Genomic DNA, 20,772 nt, shown 5'->3' with positions numbered 1-20,772 from the left:
TCCAGGTGCCCTGAAAACATCATGGGGTATGCATACCAGTATCTATATTTTTTGTTATTTTCTGCTAAAAGTAGAAAATGCTTAGAAAAAAATATACTTCAGACCATTACTACTGAAAAGGAGTCGCTTTATCCTGATTGAATCACCACCTCTCAGGTGAGCACTCCAGACCACTACTACCGAAAAGGAGTCGCTTCATCCTGATTGAATCAACACCTCTCAGGTGAGCACTCCAGACCACTACTTCTGAAAAGGAGTCGCTTTATCCTGATTGAACCACCACCTCTCAGGTGAGCACTCCAGACCACTACTACCGAAAAGGAGTCGCTTCATCCTGATTGAATCACCACCTCTCAGGTGAGCACTAAAGACCATTACTACCGAAAAAGAGTCGCTTTATCCTGATTGTACCATCATCTCTCAGGTGAGCACTCCAGAGCATTACTCCAGAAAAGGAGTCGCTGAGCGATCGGCAGTGTTTGATCCATTGGTTCTCAGTGTAGAGGCGCCGAGGGGCAGATACAACATCCACCTAGGTATTTCTGGTACTGAAAAAAACACCCAGCATACAGGACAAGAGAAGTGGTACTGTGGAGAGTCCATGCATACAGAAAAAGAACAGATACTGAGAATTATGCCCAGTATACCCAGTCACTAAAATGACCATAGTATCGTTTATTTAAATATAAAATCTATCAGTTTCCAAGTCTGAAATGTGGCGGCTGGTATGAGGTGTGTGATGTCACAGTGAGCTGCAAATCTGTTCAAACCGGACTTCAGTTGTTTGAAAACATTATTGTATTGGGAGCTGACCGAATCACATTGTCAGATTGTGTCTCCTGTGATTATCACTGCTTTTTTATTCAATTATTTTGCTATCGTACTATTATTGTATATATTGCTATTATTATTATCTCTATTAAACATTTTTATTTTTTTCAGGTACACCGGCATCAGTCACCACCACCATGCCATCATGACATTGGTCCCGTGGAAGACAATCCCGTCAGGAAGGCGGTGATGTTCAAATTGCTCACAGAACAACTTCGGAGGAGACAGGAGGAGGCAGAAAACCAGAGCTGCTCTCCCCCGAAGACAGGTATGCTGGACAACACCCACCATAGTGTAACACCCTTCTTTCCAGGTGCCCTGAAAACATCATGGGGTATGCATACCAGTATCTATGTTTTTTGGTATTTTCTGCTAAAAGTAGAAAATGCTTAGAAAAAAATATACTTCAGACCATTACTACTGAAAAGGAGTCGCTTCATCCTGTTTGAGCCACCACCTCTCAGGTGAGCACTCCAGACCATTACTACCCTAAAGGAGTTGCTTTATCCTGATTGAACCACCACCTCTCAGGTGAGCACTCCAGACCATTACTACCGAAAAGGAGTCGCTTCATCCTGATTGAATCACCACCTCTCAGGTGAGCACTCCAGAACACTACTTCCGAAAAGGAGTCGCTTTATCCTGATTAAAACACCACCTCTCAGGTGAGCACTCCAGACCATTACTACCGAAAAGGAGTCGCTTTATCCTGATTGAACCACCATCTCTCAGGTGAGCACTCCAGAGCATTACTCCAGAAAGGGAGTCTCTGAGCGATCGGCAGTGTTTGATCCATTGGTTCTCAGTTTAGAGGCGCCGAGGGGCAGATACAACATCCACCTAGGTATTTATGGTACTGAAAAAAACACCCAGCATACAGGACAAGAGAAGTGGTACTGTGGAGAGTCCATGCATACAGAAAAAGAACAGATACTGAGAATTATGCCCAGTATACCCAGTCACTAAAATGACCATAGTATCGTTTATTTAAATATAAAATCTATCAGTTTCCAAGTCTGAAATGTGGCGGCTGGTATGAGGTGTGTGATGTCACAGTGAGCTGCAAATCTGTTCAAACCGGACTTCAGTTGTTTGAAAACATTACTGTATTGGGAGCTGACCGAATCACATTGTCAGATTGTGTCTCCTGTGATTATCACTGCTTTTTTATTCAATTATTTTGCTATCGTACTATTATTGTATATATTGCTATTATTATTATCTCTATTAAACATTTTTATTTTTTTCAGGTACACCGGCATCAGTCACCACCACCATGCCATCATGACATTGGTCCCGTGGAAGACAATCCCGTCAGGAAGGCGGTGATGTTCAAATTGCTCACAGAACAACTTCGGAGGAGACAGGAGGAGGCAGAAAACCAGAGCTGCTCTCCCCCGAAGACAGGTATGCTGGACAACACCCACCATAGTGTAACACCCTTCTTTCCAGGTGCCCTGAAAACATCATGGGGTATGCATACCAGTATCTATGTTTTTTGGTATTTTCTGCTAAAAGTAGAAAATGCTTAGAAAAAAATATACTTCAGACCATTACTACTGAAAAGGAGTCGCTTTATCCTGTTTGAGCCACCACCTCTCAGGTGAGCACTCCAGACCATTACTACCCTAAAGGAGTTGCTTTATCCTGATTGAACCACCACCTCTCAGGTGAGCACTCCAGACCATTACTACCGAAAAGGAGTCGCTTCATCCTGATTGAATCACCACCTCTCAGGTGAGCACTCCAGAACACTACTTCCGAAAAGGAGTCGCTTTATCCTGATTAAAACACCACCTCTCAGGTGAGCACTCCAGACCATTACTACCGAAAAGGAGTCGCTTTATCCTGATTGAACCACCATCTCTCAGGTGAGCACTCCAGAGCATTACTCCAGAAAGGGAGTCTCTGAGCGATCGGCAGTGTTTGATCCATTGGTTCTCAGTTTAGAGACGCCGAGGGGCAGATACAACATCCACCTAGGTATTTATGGTACTGAAAAAAACACCCAGCATACAGGTCAAGAGAAGTGGTACTGTGGAGAGTCCATGCATACAGAATAAGAACAGATACTGAGAATTATGCCCAGTATACCCAGTCACTAAAATGACCATAGTATTGTTTAATTAAATATAAAATCTATCAGTTTCCAAGCCTGAAATGTGGCAGCTGCTATGAGGTGTGTGATGTCACAATGAGCTGCAAATCGGTTCAAACCGGACTTCAGGTGTTTGAAAACATTACTGTATTTCGAGCTGACCGAATCACATTGTCAGACTGTGTCTCCTGCGATTATCAGTGTTATTTATTAAAATATTTTGCTATCGTACTATTATTGTATATATTGCTATTATTATTATTATCTCTATTAAACATTTTTATTTTTTTCAGATACACCGGCATCAGTCACCACCACCATGCCATCATGATGTCGGTCCCGTGGAAGGCGATCCCGTCAGGAAGGCGGTGAGGCTCAAATTGCTCACAGAACAACTTCGGAGGAGACAGGAGGAGGCAGAAAACCGGAGCCGCTCTCCCCCAGAGACAGATATGCTGGACAACACCCACCATAGTGTAACACCCTTCTTTCCAGGTGCCCTGAAAACATCATGTGGTATGTATACCAGTATCTATATTTTTTGTTATTTTCTACTAAAAGTTGAAAATGCTTAGAAAAAAATATACTTCAGACCATTACTACTGAAAAGGAGTCGCTTCATCCTGATTGAGCCACCACCTCTCAGGTGAACACTCCAGACCATTACTACCCTAAAGGAGTTGCTTTATCCTGATTGAACCACCACCTCTCAGATGAGCACTCCAGACCACTACTACCGAAAAGGAGTTGCTTTATCCTGATTGAACCACCACCTCTCAGATGAACACTCCAGACCATTACTACCCTAAAGGAGTTGCTTTATCCTGATTGAACCACCACCTCTCAGGTGAGCACTCCAGACCACTACTACCGAAAAGGAGTCGCTTCATCCTAATTGAATCACCACCTCTCAGGTGAGCACTCCAGACCACTACTACCGAAAAGGAGTAGCTTCATCCTGATTGAATCACCACCTCTCAGGTGAGCACTCTTGACCACTACTTCCGAAAAGGAGTCGCTTTATCCTGATTGAACCACCACCTCTCAGGTGAGCACTCCAGGCCATTACTACCGAAAAGGAGTCGCTTTATCCTGATTGTACCACCATCTCTCAGGTGAGCACTCCAGAGCATTACTCCAGAAAAGGAGTCGCTGAGCGATCGACAGTGTTTGATCCATTGGTTCTCAGTGTAGAGGCGCCGAGGGGCAGATACAACATCCACCTAGGTATTTATGGTACTGAAAAAAACACCCAGCATACAGGACAAGAGAAGTGGTACTGTGGAGAGTCCATGCATACAGAATAAGAAGAGATACTGAGAATTATGCCCAGTATACCCAGTCACTAAAATGACCATAGTATCGTTTATTTAAATATAAAATCTATCAGTTTCCAATTCTGAAATGTGGCGGCTGGTATGAGGTGTGTGATGTCACAGTGAGCTGCAAATCGGTTCAAACCGGACTTCAGTTGTTTGAAAACATTACTGTATTGGGAGCTGACCGAATCACTTTGTCAGATTGTGTCTCCTGTGATTATCACTGTTTTTTATTCAAATATTTTGCTATCCTACTATTATTGTATATATTGCTATTATTATTATCTCTATTAAACATTTTTATTTTTTTCAGGTACACTGGCATCAGTCACCACCACCATGCCATCATGACGTCGGTCCCGTGGAAGACAATCCCGTCAGGAAGGCGGTGAGGCTCAAATTGCTCACAGAACAACTTCGGAGGAGACAGGAGGAGGCAGAAAACCGGAGCCGCTCTCCCCCGGAGACAGGTATGCTGGACAACACACACCATAGTGTAACACCCTTCTTTCCAGGTGCCCTGAAAACATCATGGGGTATGCATACCAGTATCTATATTTTTTTGTTATTTTCTGCTAAAAGTAGAAAATGCTTAGAAAAAAATATACTTCAGACCATTACTACTGAAAAGGAGTCGCTTTATCCTGATTGAATCACCACCTCTCAGGTGAGCACTCCAGACCACTACTACCGAAAAGGAGTCGCTTCATCCTGATTGAATCAACACCTCTCAGGTGAGCACTCCAGACCACGACTACCGAAAAGGAGTCGCTTCATCCTGATTGAATCACCACCTCTCAGGTGAGCACTCCAGACCACTACTTCTGAAAAGGAGTCGCTTTATCCTGATTGAACCACCACCACTCAGGTGAGCACTCCAGACCACTACTACCGAAAAGGAGTCGCTTCATCCTGATTGAATCACCACCTCTCAGGTGAGCACTCCAGACCATTACTACCGAAAAAGAGTCGCTTTATCCTGATTGTACCACCATCTCTCAGGTGAGCACTCCAGAGCATTACTCCAGAAAAGGAGTCGCTGAGCGATCGGCAGTGTTTGATCCATTGGTTCTCAGTGTAGAGGCGCCGAGGGGCAGATACAACATCCACCTAGGTATTTATGGTACTGAAAAAAACACCCAGCATACAGGACAAGAGAAGTGGTACTGTGGAGAGTCCATGCATACAGAATAAGAAGAGATACTGAGAATTATGCCCAGTATACCCAGTCACTAAAATGACCATAGTATCGTTTATTTAAATATAAAATCTATCAGTTTCCAAGTCTGAAATGTGGCGGCTGGTATGAGGTGTGTGATGTCACAGTGAGCTGCAAATCGGTTCAAACCGGACTTCAGTTGTTTGAAAACATTACTGTATTAGGAGCTGACCGAATCACATTGTCAGACTGTGTCTCCTGCGATTATCAGTGTTTTTTACTAAAATATTTTGCTATCGTACTATTATTGTATATGTTGCTATTATTATTATCTCTATTAAACATTTTTATTTATTTCAGGTACACCGGCATCAGTCACCACCACCATGCCATCATGACGTCGGTCCCGTGGAAGGCGATCCCGTCAGGAAGGCGGTGAGGTTCAAATTGCTCACAGAACAACTTCGGAGGAGACAGGAGGAGGCAGAAAACCGGAGCCGCTCTCCCCCGGAGACAGGTATGCTGGACAACACACACCATAGTGTAACACCCTTCTTTCCAGGTGCCCTGAAAACATCATGGGGTATGCATACCAGTATCTATATTTTTTGTTATTTTCTGCTAAAAGTAGAAAATGCTTAGAAAAAAATATACTTCAGACCATTACTACTGAAAAGGAGTCGCTTTATCCTGATTGAATCACCACCTCTCAGGTGAGCACTCCAGACCACTACTACCGAAAAGGAGTCGCTTCATCCTGATTGAATCAACACCTCTCAGGTGAGCACTCCAGACCACTACTTCTGAAAAGGAGTCGCTTTATCCTGATTGAACCACCACCTCTCAGGTGAGCACTCCAGACCACTACTACCGAAAAGGAGTCGCTTCATCCTGATTGAATCACCACCTCTCAGGTGAGCACTAAAGACCATTACTACCGAAAAAGAGTCGCTTTATCCTGATTGTACCATCATCTCTCAGGTGAGCACTCCAGAGCATTACTCCAGAAAAGGAGTCGCTGAGCGATCGGCAGTGTTTGATCCATTGGTTCTCAGTGTAGAGGCGCCGAGGGGCAGATACAACATCCACCTAGGTATTTCTGGTACTGAAAAAAACACCCAGCATACAGGACAAGAGAAGTGGTACTGTGGAGAGTCCATGCATACAGAAAAAGAACAGATACTGAGAATTATGCCCAGTATACCCAGTCACTAAAATGACCATAGTATCGTTTATTTAAATATAAAATCTATCAGTTTCCAAGTCTGAAATGTGGCGGCTGGTATGAGGTGTGTGATGTCACAGTGAGCTGCAAATCTGTTCAAACCGGACTTCAGTTGTTTGAAAACATTATTGTATTGGGAGCTGACCGAATCACATTGTCAGATTGTGTCTCCTGTGATTATCACTGCTTTTTTATTCAATTATTTTGCTATCGTACTATTATTGTATATATTGCTATTATTATTATCTCTATTAAACATTTTTATTTTTTTCAGGTACACCGGCATCAGTCACCACCACCATGCCATCATGACATTGGTCCCGTGGAAGACAATCCCGTCAGGAAGGCGGTGATGTTCAAATTGCTCACAGAACAACTTCGGAGGAGACAGGAGGAGGCAGAAAACCAGAGCTGCTCTCCCCCGAAGACAGGTATGCTGGACAACACCCACCATAGTGTAACACCCTTCTTTCCAGGTGCCCTGAAAACATCATGGGGTATGCATACCAGTATCTATGTTTTTTGGTATTTTCTGCTAAAAGTAGAAAATGCTTAGAAAAAAATATACTTCAGACCATTACTACTGAAAAGGAGTCGCTTCATCCTGTTTGAGCCACCACCTCTCAGGTGAGCACTCCAGACCATTACTACCCTAAAGGAGTTGCTTTATCCTGATTGAACCACCACCTCTCAGGTGAGCACTCCAGACCATTACTACCGAAAAGGAGTCGCTTCATCCTGATTGAATCACCACCTCTCAGGTGAGCACTCCAGAACACTACTTCCGAAAAGGAGTCGCTTTATCCTGATTAAAACACCACCTCTCAGGTGAGCACTCCAGACCATTACTACCGAAAAGGAGTCGCTTTATCCTGATTGAACCACCATCTCTCAGGTGAGCACTCCAGAGCATTACTCCAGAAAGGGAGTCTCTGAGCGATCGGCAGTGTTTGATCCATTGGTTCTCAGTTTAGAGGCGCCGAGGGGCAGATACAACATCCACCTAGGTATTTATGGTACTGAAAAAAACACCCAGCATACAGGACAAGAGAAGTGGTACTGTGGAGAGTCCATGCATACAGAAAAAGAACAGATACTGAGAATTATGCCCAGTATACCCAGTCACTAAAATGACCATAGTATCGTTTATTTAAATATAAAATCTATCAGTTTCCAAGTCTGAAATGTGGCGGCTGGTATGAGGTGTGTGATGTCACAGTGAGCTGCAAATCTGTTCAAACCGGACTTCAGTTGTTTGAAAACATTACTGTATTGGGAGCTGACCGAATCACATTGTCAGATTGTGTCTCCTGTGATTATCACTGCTTTTTTATTCAATTATTTTGCTATCGTACTATTATTGTATATATTGCTATTATTATTATCTCTATTAAACATTTTTATTTTTTTCAGGTACACCGGCATCAGTCACCACCACCATGCCATCATGACATTGGTCCCGTGGAAGACAATCCCGTCAGGAAGGCGGTGATGTTCAAATTGCTCACAGAACAACTTCGGAGGAGACAGGAGGAGGCAGAAAACCAGAGCTGCTCTCCCCCGAAGACAGGTATGCTGGACAACACCCACCATAGTGTAACACCCTTCTTTCCAGGTGCCCTGAAAACATCATGGGGTATGCATACCAGTATCTATGTTTTTTGGTATTTTCTGCTAAAAGTAGAAAATGCTTAGAAAAAAATATACTTCAGACCATTACTACTGAAAAGGAGTCGCTTTATCCTGTTTGAGCCACCACCTCTCAGGTGAGCACTCCAGACCATTACTACCCTAAAGGAGTTGCTTTATCCTGATTGAACCACCACCTCTCAGGTGAGCACTCCAGACCATTACTACCGAAAAGGAGTCGCTTCATCCTGATTGAATCACCACCTCTCAGGTGAGCACTCCAGAACACTACTTCCGAAAAGGAGTCGCTTTATCCTGATTAAAACACCACCTCTCAGGTGAGCACTCCAGACCATTACTACCGAAAAGGAGTCGCTTTATCCTGATTGAACCACCATCTCTCAGGTGAGCACTCCAGAGCATTACTCCAGAAAGGGAGTCTCTGAGCGATCGGCAGTGTTTGATCCATTGGTTCTCAGTTTAGAGACGCCGAGGGGCAGATACAACATCCACCTAGGTATTTATGGTACTGAAAAAAACACCCAGCATACAGGTCAAGAGAAGTGGTACTGTGGAGAGTCCATGCATACAGAATAAGAACAGATACTGAGAATTATGCCCAGTATACCCAGTCACTAAAATGACCATAGTATTGTTTAATTAAATATAAAATCTATCAGTTTCCAAGCCTGAAATGTGGCAGCTGCTATGAGGTGTGTGATGTCACAATGAGCTGCAAATCGGTTCAAACCGGACTTCAGGTGTTTGAAAACATTACTGTATTTCGAGCTGACCGAATCACATTGTCAGACTGTGTCTCCTGCGATTATCAGTGTTATTTATTAAAATATTTTGCTATCGTACTATTATTGTATATATTGCTATTATTATTATTATCTCTATTAAACATTTTTATTTTTTTCAGATACACCGGCATCAGTCACCACCACCATGCCATCATGATGTCGGTCCCGTGGAAGGCGATCCCGTCAGGAAGGCGGTGAGGCTCAAATTGCTCACAGAACAACTTCGGAGGAGACAGGAGGAGGCAGAAAACCGGAGCCGCTCTCCCCCAGAGACAGATATGCTGGACAACACCCACCATAGTGTAACACCCTTCTTTCCAGGTGCCCTGAAAACATCATGTGGTATGTATACCAGTATCTATATTTTTTGTTATTTTCTACTAAAAGTTGAAAATGCTTAGAAAAAAATATACTTCAGACCATTACTACTGAAAAGGAGTCGCTTCATCCTGATTGAGCCACCACCTCTCAGGTGAACACTCCAGACCATTACTACCCTAAAGGAGTTGCTTTATCCTGATTGAACCACCACCTCTCAGATGAGCACTCCAGACCACTACTACCGAAAAGGAGTTGCTTTATCCTGATTGAACCACCACCTCTCAGATGAACACTCCAGACCATTACTACCCTAAAGGAGTTGCTTTATCCTGATTGAACCACCACCTCTCAGGTGAGCACTCCAGACCACTACTACCGAAAAGGAGTCGCTTCATCCTAATTGAATCACCACCTCTCAGGTGAGCACTCCAGACCACTACTACCGAAAAGGAGTAGCTTCATCCTGATTGAATCACCACCTCTCAGGTGAGCACTCTTGACCACTACTTCCGAAAAGGAGTCGCTTTATCCTGATTGAACCACCACCTCTCAGGTGAGCACTCCAGGCCATTACTACCGAAAAGGAGTCGCTTTATCCTGATTGTACCACCATCTCTCAGGTGAGCACTCCAGAGCATTACTCCAGAAAAGGAGTCGCTGAGCGATCGACAGTGTTTGATCCATTGGTTCTCAGTGTAGAGGCGCCGAGGGGCAGATACAACATCCACCTAGGTATTTATGGTACTGAAAAAAACACCCAGCATACAGGACAAGAGAAGTGGTACTGTGGAGAGTCCATGCATACAGAATAAGAACAGATACTGAGAATTATGCCCAGTATACCCAGTCACTAAAATGACCATAGTATCGTTTATTTAAATATAAAATCTATCAGTTTCCAATTCTGAAATGTGGCGGCTGGTATGAGGTGTGTGATGTCACAGTGAGCTGCAAATCGGTTCAAACCGGACTTCAGTTGTTTGAAAACATTACTGTATTGGGAGCTGACCGAATCACTTTGTCAGATTGTGTCTCCTGTGATTATCACTGTTTTTTATTCAAATATTTTGCTATCCTACTATTATTGTATATATTGCTATTATTATTATCTCTATTAAACATTTTTATTTTTTTCAGGTACACTGGCATCAGTCACCACCACCATGCCATCATGACGTCGGTCCCGTGGAAGACAATCCCGTCAGGAAGGCGGTGAGGCTCAAATTGCTCACAGAACAACTTCGGAGGAGACAGGAGGAGGCAGAAAACCGGAGCCGCTCTCCCCCGGAGACAGGTATGCTGGACAACACACACCATAGTGTAACACCCTTCTTTCCAGGTGCCCTGAAAACATCATGGGGTATGCATACCAGTATCTATATTTTTTTGTTATTTTCTGCTAAAAGTAGAAAATGCTTAGAAAAAAATATACTTCAGACCATTACTACTGAAAAGGAGTCGCTTTATCCTGATTGAACCACCACCTCTCAGGTGAGCACTCCAGACCACTACTACCGAAAAGGAGTCGCTTCATCCTGATTGAATCAACACCTCTCAGGTGAGCACTCCAGACCATTACTACCGAAAAGGAGTCGCTTCATCCTGATTGAATCACCACCTCTCAGGTGAGCACTCCAGACCTCTACTACTGAAAAGGAGTCGCTTTATCCTGATTGATCCACCACCTCTCAGGTGAGCACTCCAGACCATTACTACCGAAAAGGAGTCGCTTTATCCTGATTGAACCACCATCTCTCAGGTGAGCACTCCAGAGCATTACTCCAGAAAAGGAGTCGCTGAGCGATCGGCAGTGTTTGATCCATTGGTTCTCAGTGTAGAGGCGCCGAGGGGCAGATACATCATCCACCTAGGTATGTATGGTACTGAAAAAAACACCCAGCATACAGGACAAGAGAAGTGGTACTGTGGAGAGTCCATGCATACAGAATAAGAACAGATACTGAGAATTATGCCCAGTATACCCAGTCACTAAAATGACCATAGTATCGTTTATTTAAATATAAAATCTATCAGTTTCCAAGCCTGAAATGTGGCGGCTGGTATGAGGTGTGTGATGTCATAGTGAGCTGCAAATCAGTTCAAACCGGACTTCAGTTGTTTGAAAACATTACTGTATTGGGAGCTGACCGAATCACATTGTCAGATTGTGTCTCCTGCGATTATCAGTGTTTTTTATTAAAATATTTTGCTATCGTACTATTATTGTATATATTGCTATTATTATTATCTCTATTAAACATTTTTATTTTTTTCAGGTACACCGGCATCAGTCACCACCACCATGCCATCATGACGTCGGTCCCGTGGAAGGCGACCCCGTCAGGAAGGCGGTGAGGCTCAAGTTGCTCACAGAACAACTTCGGAGGAGACAGGAGGAGGCAGAAAACCAGAGCCGCTCTCCCCCAGAGACAGGTATGCTGGACAACACCCACCATAGTGTAACACCCTTCTTTCCAGGTGCCCTGAAAACATCATGGGGTATGCATACCAGTATCTATATTTTTTGTTATTTTCTGCTAAAAGTAGAAAATGCTTAGAAAATATACTTCAGACCACTACTACCTAAAAGGAGTCGCTTTATCATGATTGAATCACCACCTCTCAGATGAGCACTCTAGACCACTACTTCCGAAAACGAGTCGCTTCATCCTGATTGAATCACCACCTCTCAGGTGAGCACTCCAGACCACTACTACCGAAAAGGAGTCGCTTCCTCCTGATTGAATCACCACCTCTCAGGTGAGCACTCCAGACCACTACTTCCGAAAAGGAGTCGCTTTATCCTGATTGAACCACCACCTCTCAGGTGAGCACTCCAGACTATTACTACCCTAAAGGAGTTGCTTTATCCTGATTGAACCACCACCTCTCAGGTGAGCAATCCAGACCACTACTACCGAAATGGAGTCGCTTCATCCTGATTGAATCACCACCTCTCAGGTGAGCACTCCAGACCCCTACTTCTGAAAAGGAGTCGCTTTATCCTGATTGAACCACCACCTCTCAGGTGAGCACTCCAGACCATTACTACCCTAAAGGAGTTGCTTTATCCTGATTGAACCACCACCTCTCATGTGAGCACTCCAGACCACTACTACCGAAAAGGAGTCGCTTCATCCTGATTGAATCACCACCTCTCAGGTGAGCACTCCAGACCACTACTTCCGAAAAGGAGTCGCTTCATCCTGATTGAATCACCACCTCTCAGGTGAGCACTCCAGACCACTACTACCGAAAAGGAGTCGCTTCATCCTGATTGAATCACCACCTCTCAGGTGAGCACTCCAGACCCCTACTTCTGAAAAGGAGTCGCTTTATCCTGATTGAACCACCACCTCTCAGGTGAGCACTCCAGACCATTACTACCCTAAAGGAGTTGCTTTATCCTGATTGAACCACCACCTCTCAGGTGAGCACTCCAGACCACTACTACCGAAAAGGAGTCGCTTCATCCTGATTGAATCACCACCTCTCAGGTGAGCACTCCAGACCACTACTTCCGAAAAGGAGTCGCTTCATCCTGATTGAATCACCACCTCTCAGGTGAGCACTCCAGACCACTACTACCGAAAAGGAGTCGCTTCATCCTGATTGAATCACCACCTCTCAGATGAGCACTCCAGACCACTACTTCCGAAAAGGAGTCGCTTTATCCTGATTGAACCACCACCTCTCAGTTGAGCACTCCAGACTATTACTACAGAAAAGGAGTCGCTTTATCCTGATTGAACCACCACCTCTCAGGTGAGCACTCCAGACCATTACTCCAGAAAAGGAGTCGCTGAGCGATCGGCAGTGTTTGATCCATTGGTTCTCAGTGTAGAGGCGCCGAGGGGCAGATACAACATCCACCTAGGTATTTATGGTACTGAAAAAAACACCCAGCATACAGGACAAGAGAAGTGGTACTGTGGAGAGTCCATGCATACAGAATAAGAACAGATACTGAGAATTACGCCCAGTATACCCAGTCACTAAAATGACCATAGTATCGTTTATTTAAATATAAAATCTATCAGTTTCCAAGCCTGAAATGTGGCGGCTGGTATGAGGTGTGTGATGTCACAGTGAGCTGCAAATCGGTTCAAACCGGACTTCAGTTGTTTGAAAACATTATTGTATTGGGAGCTGACCGAATCACATTGTCAGATTGTGTCTCCTGTGATTATCACTGTTTTTTATTCAATTATTTTGCTATCGTACTATTATTGTATATATTGCTATTATTATTTTCTCTATTAAACATTTTTATTTTTTTCAAGTACACCGGCATCAATCACCACCACCATGCCATCATGACGTCGGTCCCATGGAAGACAATCCCGTCAGGAAGGCGGAGAGGCTCAAATTGCTCACAGAACAACTTCGGAGGAGACAGGAGGAGGCAGAAAACCGGAGCCGCTCTCCCCCGGAGACAGGTATGCTGGACAACACCCACCATAGTGTAACACCCTTCTTTCCAGGTGCCCTGAAAACATCATGGGGTATGCATACCAGTATCTATATTTTTTGTTATTTTCTGCTAAAAGTAGAAAATTCTTAGAAAAAAATATACTTCAGACCATTACTACTGAAAAGGAGTCGCTTCATCCTGTTTGAGCCACCACCTCTCAGGTGAGCACTCCAGACCATTACTACCCTAAAGGAGTTGCTTTATCCTGATTGAACCACCACCTCTCAGGTGAGCACTCCAGACCACTACTGCCGAAAAGGAGTCGCTTCATCCTGATTGAATCACCACCTCTCAGGTGAGCACTCCAGACCACTACTACCGAAAAGGAGTCGCTTCATCCTGATTGAATCACCACCTCTCAGGTGAGCACTCCAGACCACTACTTCCGAAAAGGAGTCGCTTTATCCTGATTGAACCACCACCTCTCAGGTGAGCACTCCAGACCATTACTACCGAAAAGGAGTCGCTTCATCCTGATTGAATCACCATCTCTCATGTGAGCACTCCAGACCATGACTCCAGAAAAGGAGTCGCTGAGCGATCGGCAGTGTTTGATCCATTGGTTCTCAGTGTAGAGGCGCCGAGGGGCAGTTAATACATCAACCTAGGTATTCATGGTACTGAAAAAAACACCCAGCATACAGGACAAGAGAAGTGGTACTGTGGAGAGTCCATGCATACAGAATAAGAACAGATACTGAGAATTATGCCCAGTATACCCAGTCACTAAAATGACCATAGTATTGTTTATTTAAATATAAAATCTATCAGTTTCCAAGCCTGAAATGTGGCGGCTGGTATGAGGTGTGTGATGTCACAGTGAGCTGCAAATCGGTTCAAACCGGACTTCAGTTGTTTGAAAACATTATTGTATTGGGAGCTGACCGAATCACATTGTCAGATTGTGTCTCCCGTGATTATCACTGTTTTTTATTCAAATATTTTGCTATCGTACTATTATTGTATATATTGCTATTATTATTATTATCTCTATTAAACATTTTTATTTTTTTCAGGTACACCAACATCAGTCACCACCACCATGCCATCATTACGTCGGTCCCGTAGAAGACAATCCCATCAGGAAGGCGGTGAGGCTCAAAATGCTCATAGAACAACTTCGGAGGAGACAGGAGGAGGCAGAAAACCGGAGCCGCTCTCCCCCGGAGACAGGTATGCTGGACAACACCCACCATAGTGTAACACCCTTCTTTCCAGGTGCCCAGAAAACATCATGGGGTATGCATACCAGTATGTATATTTTTTGTTATTTTCTGCTAAAAGTAGAAAATGCTTAGAAAAAAATATACTTCAGACCTTTACTACTGAAAAGGAGTCGCTTCATCCTGTTTGAGCCACTACCTCTCAGGTGAGCACTCCAGACCATTACTACCCTAAAGGAGTTGCTTTATCCTGATTGAACCACCACCTCTCAGGCGAGCACTCCAGACCACTACTACCGAAAAGGAGTCGCTTCATCCTGATTGAATCACCACCTCTCAGGTGAGCACTCCAGACAACTACTACCGAAAAGGAGTCGCTTCATCCTGATTGAATCACCACCTCTCAGGTGAGCACTCCAGACCACTACTTCCGAAAAGGAGTTGCTTTATCTTGATTGAACCATCACCTCTCAGGTGAGCACTCCAGAGCATTACTCCAGAAAAGGAGTCGCTGAGAGTTCGGCAGTGTTTGATCGATTGGTTCTCAGTGTAGAGGCGCCGAGGGGCAGATACAACATCCACCTAGGTATTTATGGTACTGAAAAAAACACCCAGCATACAGGACAAGAGATGTGGTACTGTGGAGAGTCCATGCATACAGAATAAGAACAGATACTGAGAATTATGCCCAGTATACCCAGTCACTAAAATGACCATAGTATCGTTTATTTAAATATAAAATCTATCAGTTTCCAAGCCTGAAATGTGTCGGCTGGTATGAGGTGTGTGATTTCACAGTGAGCTGCAAATCGGTTCAAACCGGACTTCAGTTGTTTGAAAACATTATTGTATTGGGAGCTGACCGAATCACATTGTCAGATTGTGTCTCCTGTGATTATCACTGTTTTTTATTCAAATATTTTGCTATCGTACTATTATTGTATATATTGCTATTATTATTATTATCTCTATTAAACATTTTTATTTTTTTCAGGTACACCAACATCAGTCACCACCACCATGCCATCATGACGTCGGTCCCGTGGAAGACAATCCCATCAGGAAGGCGGTGAGGCTCAAAATGCTCATAGAACAACTTCGGAGGAGACAGGAGGAGGCAGAAAACCGGAGCCGCTCTCCCCCGGAGACAGGTATGCTGGACAACACCCACCATAGTGTAACACCCTTCTTTCCAGGTGCCCTGAAAACATCATGGGGTATGCATACCAGTATCTATATTTTTTGTTATTTTCTGCTAAAAGTAGAAAATGCTTAGAAAAAAATATACTTCAGACCATTACTACTGAAAAGGAGTCGCTTCATCCTGTTTGAGCCACCACCTCTCAGGTGAGCACTCCAGACCATTACTACCGAAAAGGAGTCGCTTCATCCTGATTGAATCACCACCTCTCAGGTGAGCACTCCAGACCACTACTTCCGAAAAGGAGTCGCTTCATCCTGATTGAATCACCACCTCTCAGGTGAGCACTCCAGACCACTACTACCGAAAAGGAGTCGCTTCATCCTGATTGAATCACCACCTCTCAGGTGAGCACTCCAGACCACTACTTCCGAAAAGGAGTTGCTTTATCCTGATTGAACCACCACCTCTCAGGTGAGCACTCCAGAGCATTACTCCAGAAAAGGAGTCGCTGAGCGTTCGGCAGTGTTTGATCGATTGGTTCTCAGTGTAGAGGCGCCGAGGGGCAGATACAACATCCACCTAGGTATTTATGGTACTGAAAAAAACACCCAGCATACAGGACAAGAGATGTGGTACTGTGGAGAGTCCATGCATACAGAATAAGAACAGATACTGAGAATTATGCCCAGTATACCCAGTCACTAAAATGACCATAGTATCGTTTATTTAAATATAAAATCTATCAGTTTCCAAGCCTGAAATGTGGCGGCTGGTATGAGGTGTGTGATTTCAAAGTGAGCTGCAAATCGGTTCAAAACGGACTTCAGTTGTTTGAAAACATTACTGTATTGGGAGCTGACCGAATCACATTGTCAGATTGTGTCTCCTGTGATTATCAGTGTTTTTTATTCAAATATTTTGCTATCGTACTATTATTGTATATATTGCTATTATTATTATCTCTATTAAACATTTTTATTTTTTTCAGGTACACCGGCATCAGTCACCACCACCATGCCATCATGACGTCGGTCCCGTGGAAGACAATCCCGTCAGGAAGGCGGTGAGGCTCAAATTGCTCACAGAACAACTTCGGAGGAGACAGGAGGAGGCATAAAACCGGAGCCGCTCTCCCCCGGAGACAGGTATGCTGGACAACACCCACCATAGTGTAACACCCTTCTTTCCAGGTGCCCTGAAAACATCATGGGGTATGCATACCAGTATCTATATTTTTTTGTTATTTTCTGCTAAAACTAGAAAATGCTTAGAAAAAAATATACTTCAGACCATTACTACTGAAAAGGATTCGCTTCATCCTGATTGATCCACCACCTCTCATGTGAGCACTCCAGACCATTATTACCCTAAAGGAGTTGCTTTATCCTGATTGAACCACCACCTCTCAGGTGAGCACTCCAGACCACTACTACCGAAAAGGAGTCGCTTCATCCTGATTGAATCACCACCTCTCAGGTGAGCACTCCAGACCACTACTTCCGAAAAGGAGTCGCTTCATCCTGATTGAATCACCACCTCTCAGATGAGCACTCCAGACCACTACTTCCGAAAAGGAGTTGCTTTATCCTGATTGAACCACCACCTCTCAGGTGAGCACTCCAGACCATTACTCCAGAAAAGGAGTCGCTGAGCGATCGGCAGTGTTTGATCCATTGGTTCCCAGTGTAGAGGCGCAGAGGGGCAGATACAACATCCATCTAGGTATTTATGGTACTGAAAAAAACACCCAGCATACAGGACAAGAGAAGTGGTACTGTGGTGAGTCCATGCATACAGAATAAGAACAGATACTGAGAATTATGCCCAGTATACCCAGTCACTAAAATGACCATAGTATTGTTTATTTAAATATAAAATCTATCAGTTTCCAAGCCTGAAATGTGGCGGCTGGTATGAGGTGTGTGATGTCACAGTGAGCTGCAAATCGGTTCAAACCGGACTTCAGTTGTTTCAAAACATTATTGTATTTGGAGCTGACCGAATCACATTGTCAGATTGTGTCTCCTGTGATTATCACTGTTTTTTATTCAATTATTTTGCTATCGTACTATTATTGTATATATTGCTATTTTTATTTTCTATATTAAACATTTTTATTTTTTTCAGGTACACCGGCATCAGTCACCACCACCATGCCATCATGACGTCGGTCCCATGGAAGACAATCCCGTCAGGAAGGCGGAGAGGCTCAAAATGCTCACAGAACAACTTCGGAGGAGACAGGAGGAGGCAGAAAACCGGAGCCGCTCTCCCCCGGAGACAGGTATGCTGGACAACCCCCACCATAGTGTAACACCCTTCTTTCCAGGTGCCCTAAAAACATCATGGCGTATGCATACCAGTATCTATATTTTTTGTTATTTTCTGCTAAAAGTAGAAAATGCTTAGAAAAAATATACTTCAGACCATTACTACTGAAAAGGAGTCGCTTCATCCTGTTTGAGCCACCACCTCTCAGATGAGCACTCCAGACCATTACTACCCTAAAGGAGTTGCTTTATCCTGATTGAACCACCACCTCTCAGGTGAGCACTCCATACCACTACTACCGAAAAGGAGTCGCTTCATCCTGATTGAATCACCACCTCTCAGGTGAGCACTCCAGACCACTACTACCGAAAAGGAGTCGCTTCATCCTGATTGAATCACCACCTCTCAGGTGAGCACTCCAGACCACTACTTCCGAAAAGGAGTCGCTTTATCCTGATTGAACCACCACCTCTCAGGTGAGCACTCCAGACCATTACTACCGAAAAGGAGTCGCTTTATCCTGATTGAATCACCATCTCTCAGGTGAGCACTCCAGAGCATTACTCCAGAAAAGGAGTCGCTGAGCGATCGGCAGTGTTTGATCCATTGGTTCTCAGTGTAGAGGCGCCGAGGGGCAGATACAACATCCACCTAGGTATATATGGTACTGAAAAAAACACCCAGCATACAGGACAAGAGAAGTGGTACTGTGGAGAGTCCATGCATACAGAATAAGAACAGATACTGAGAATTATGCCCAGTATACCCAGTCACTAAAATGACCATAGTATCGTTTATTTAAATATAAAATCTATCAGTTTCTAAGCCTGAAATGTGGCGGCTGGTATGAGGTGTGTGATGTCACAGTGAGCTGCAAATCGGTTCAAACCGGACTTCAGTTGTTTGAAAACATTATTGTATTGGGAGCTGACCGAATCACATTCTCAGACTGTGTCTCCTGAGATTATCAGTGTTTTTTATTCAAATATTTTGCTATCGTACTATTATTGTATATATTGCTATTATTATCTCTATTAAACATTTTTATTTTTTTCAGGTACACCGGCATCAGTCACCACCACCATGCCATCATGACGTCGGTCCCGTGGAAGACAATCCCGTCAGGAAGGCGGTGAGGCTCAAAATGCTCAAAGAACAACTTCGGAGGAGACAGGAGGAGGCAGAAAACTGGAGCCGCTCTCCCCCGGAGACAGGTATGCTGGACAACACCCACCATAGTGTAACACCCTTCTTTCCAGGTGCCCTGAAAACATCATGGGGTATGCATACCAGTATCTATATTTATATGCATACCAGTATCTATATTTTTTGCTATTTTCTGCTAAAAGTAGAAAATGCTTAGAAAAAAATATACTTCAGACCATTACTACTGAAAAGGAGTCGCTTCATCCTGTTTGAGCCACCACCTCTCAGGTGAGCACTCCAGACCATTACTACCCTAAAGGAGTTGCTTTATCCTGATTGAACCACCACCTCTCAGGTGAGCACTCCAGACCACTACTACCGAAAAGTAGTCGCTTCATCCTGATTGAATCACCACCTCTCAGGTGAGCACTCCAGACCACTACTTCCGAAAAGGAGTCGCTTCATCCTGATTGAATCACCACCTCTCAGGTGAGCACTCCAGACCACTACTTCCGAAAAGGAGTCGCTTTATCCTGATTGAACCACCACCTCTCAGGTGAGCACTCCAGACCATTACTACCGAAAAGGAGTCGCTTTATCCTGATTGAACCACCATCTCTCAGGTGAGCACTCCAGAGCATTACTCCAGAAAAGGAGTCGCTGAGCGATCGGCAGTGCTTGATCGATTGGTTCTCAGTGTAGAGGCGCCGAGGGGCAGATACAACATCCACCTAGGTAAGTATGGTACTGAAAAAAACACAAAGCATACAGGACAAGAGAAGTGGTACTGTGGAGAGTCCATGCATACAGAATAGGAACAGATACTGAGAATTATACTCAGTATACCCAGTCACTAAAATGACCATAGTATTGTTTAAATAAATATAAAATCTATCAGTTTCCAAGCCTGAAATGTGGCAGCTGGTATGAGGTGTGTGATTTCAAAGTGAGCTGCAAATCGGTTCAAAACGGACTTCAGTTGTTTGAAAACATTATCAGTGTTTTTTATTCAAATATTTTGCTATCGTACTATTATTGTATATATTGCTATTATTATTATCTCTATTAAACATTTTTATTTTTTTCAGGTACACCGGCATCAGTCACCACCACCATGCCATCATGAGGTCGGTCCCGTGGAAGACAATCCCATCAGGAAGGCGGTGAGGCTCAAATTGCTCACAGA

The 20,772-nt window shown here is 43.9% G+C and overlaps 1 protein-coding gene across 1 annotated transcript; it reads left to right on the top strand.

Annotated features, from left to right (window-relative positions):
• The first annotated feature begins 13,681 nt into the window (after positions 1–13,681).
• LOC143962589 (uncharacterized) lies at positions 13,682–16,173 on the top strand. The gene is made up of 3 exons (XM_077471876.1): positions 13,682–13,827; positions 14,879–15,035; positions 16,020–16,173. The coding sequence occupies exons 1-3, from the start codon at positions 13,719–13,721 to the stop codon at positions 16,096–16,098; spliced, it is 345 nt and encodes a 114-aa protein (XP_077328002.1). The 5' UTR covers positions 13,682–13,718; the 3' UTR covers positions 16,099–16,173.
• Positions 16,174–20,772: the final 4,599 nt, after the last annotated feature.

The sequence above is a fragment of the Lithobates pipiens genome, unplaced genomic scaffold, assembly GCF_037356315.1.
Source record: "Lithobates pipiens isolate NorthernLeopardFrog02 unplaced genomic scaffold, aLitPip1_a1.2 Scaffold_8, whole genome shotgun sequence".
Lineage (NCBI taxonomy): Eukaryota > Metazoa > Chordata > Amphibia > Anura > Ranidae > Lithobates > Lithobates pipiens.
Note: the sequence above shows the minus strand (reverse complement) of the source record. Positions and strands in the feature narration are given on the sequence as shown.